We start from the raw sequence: 1807 nt of genomic DNA, 5'->3' as shown, positions 1-1807 counted from the left end.
ATTATGACCTAATTTTTTAAATACAAAGTTTTTATATCAAATTGAATTTTAAAAGTGAATAGTTAAAAGCAATAAGGAGTATCATAATAAATACGTTGGCAACATACGTTAAATATATTATTGCAGTATGCAACAAGTATTTTTAAAACGGACAAACTTATTGGATTTATTTATGAAATTCAAAAGAATAAAACTCAGTCAATAACTAAAGTGGCACAGATTTTCTTCCATATCATACCAATGTCAAGTTTTATGAAATATGAATCCTTTTGGGATTGTGAACTTCATTTACTTGACTCAATTTTCTAATGGCACAATTAAGTGTTAGTGTGTGCATATTTATTTATTTATTTATTAGAATTGTAAACTTATATTATGCTTATACGTCTGTCTATCTGTATTAAGTATGTGAACGTACTAAATTATTAGATTTGTGGCTTTGATCTTTGTACTAATCCATGATGAATATGTACTTGCATATTAGATTATTTGCTTCTCTAAAAATTTGAGACGATTTCAGGTAATGGGAACTGCCACTATTCGTCGTCCAAATCATCAAGGTGGGAAAACCTCCCTCCAGAAAATTTAACTATTAAATCAATCACTTTTTTGGTATATAAAACATAAAAACAGTTTATCCAATTCAATCCGACAATTAAATCTAATTCACCTTATGCAATCATGCAGCATGAGTCCACCAACATCAACATATGAAAGCCCACCAAATGGAATGATGAGTCCAACAACAGCAGGAGGAAGCACCATGACCCCAACTGCACCAGGAGGCACCACAATGACCCCATCAACACCAAGCATGACAATTCCTGATGGAGCGTCGGTTTATGGCCCAACTGGAAGCCCAAACAAAGCCACACCTCTTTCTCAATCCTTCATGCTTCTCTTTGTTACCGTGTATGGCAGCCAATGCGCTATTCACCTCATGTGACGCTTTTACTCGATTTTTTATTCCATTATTAACAACAAATAAATTAATAATTTTTCAGTTTTGTTTGACAATCTTAGTTTAAGAAGCGATTCTTTTTGTGGCTGTTTTAGCATCTCAATTATAGTTTCGGAAGTAATATTTAAAGGTCAAAAAATACAAGATGCTAAAAGTAAAATAAAATGCAGAAATTAAACGAGAAAGAAAGAATAAATAAAATTAAAGAACTTTAATGAAGAATAGAAAATAAAGTACAAGTTTAAATTCAAACTTCAGAAAAATTATTTAAGATTTTTATTTTTATTTTGTGATGCTAGAGGGGTTGACAATATTTTTGAGTTTTTAATTGTTTTTCAAGAAAAACTGAACTGATTATACCGTTTGCCCAAAAGTTTATTTACAGACTAACCTAATGTCAATTGATAATTATTCCTAGAATATTTTCGTCAGTTTTCAAACTTCAATTAATAACTGCTCCCGCACTTGTTGCTTCTTGACACTCTATTACTATTATTGATAAATGTTCCCGTATTTTCTATTTTGGTGCTCTATTGTTATTATTGACAGTTACATCTTTAACATAGCATACCTATAATTCTAGTATAGTTCAAATTTTGATTCAAACGACTCTTTTGCTAGTGTCAATTGAAAATTTTCTTAATGTATTGAAACTAACTTCTTAAAAATAATACAACATAAACTGAAAATAACATTATCTAATATTCTTTTGCTTAAACAACTATTTTTTCTTAAGTAATATTATTTTTTGTGTAACATGATACCCCTAAGATTTTTCATTTGAAGACATATAAAGATTGAAAGTCTGAAAATTTAATTATTTATTGAATGCTCTAATTAACTTTT

The 1807-nt window shown here is 29.2% G+C and overlaps 1 protein-coding gene across 1 annotated transcript in view; it reads left to right on the top strand.

The window, feature by feature from the left end:
• The window catches only part of LOC107633156 (glucan endo-1,3-beta-glucosidase 12), a 2909-nt gene extending 1963 nt beyond the window's left edge, over window positions 1–946 (top strand). Inside the window, exons 3-4 of the mRNA XM_016336792.2 lie at window positions 521–560; window positions 688–946. Coding sequence (XP_016192278.1) covers window positions 521–560; window positions 688–946 — 299 coding nt within the window. The remainder of the gene's footprint in view (window positions 1–520; window positions 561–687) is intronic.

The sequence above is a fragment of the Arachis ipaensis genome, chromosome B03, assembly GCF_000816755.2.
Source record: "Arachis ipaensis cultivar K30076 chromosome B03, Araip1.1, whole genome shotgun sequence".
Taxonomy (NCBI): domain Eukaryota; kingdom Viridiplantae; phylum Streptophyta; class Magnoliopsida; order Fabales; family Fabaceae; genus Arachis; species Arachis ipaensis.
The sequence above is the reverse complement of the archived record's forward strand: the minus strand, read 5'-3'. Positions and strand labels throughout refer to the sequence as shown.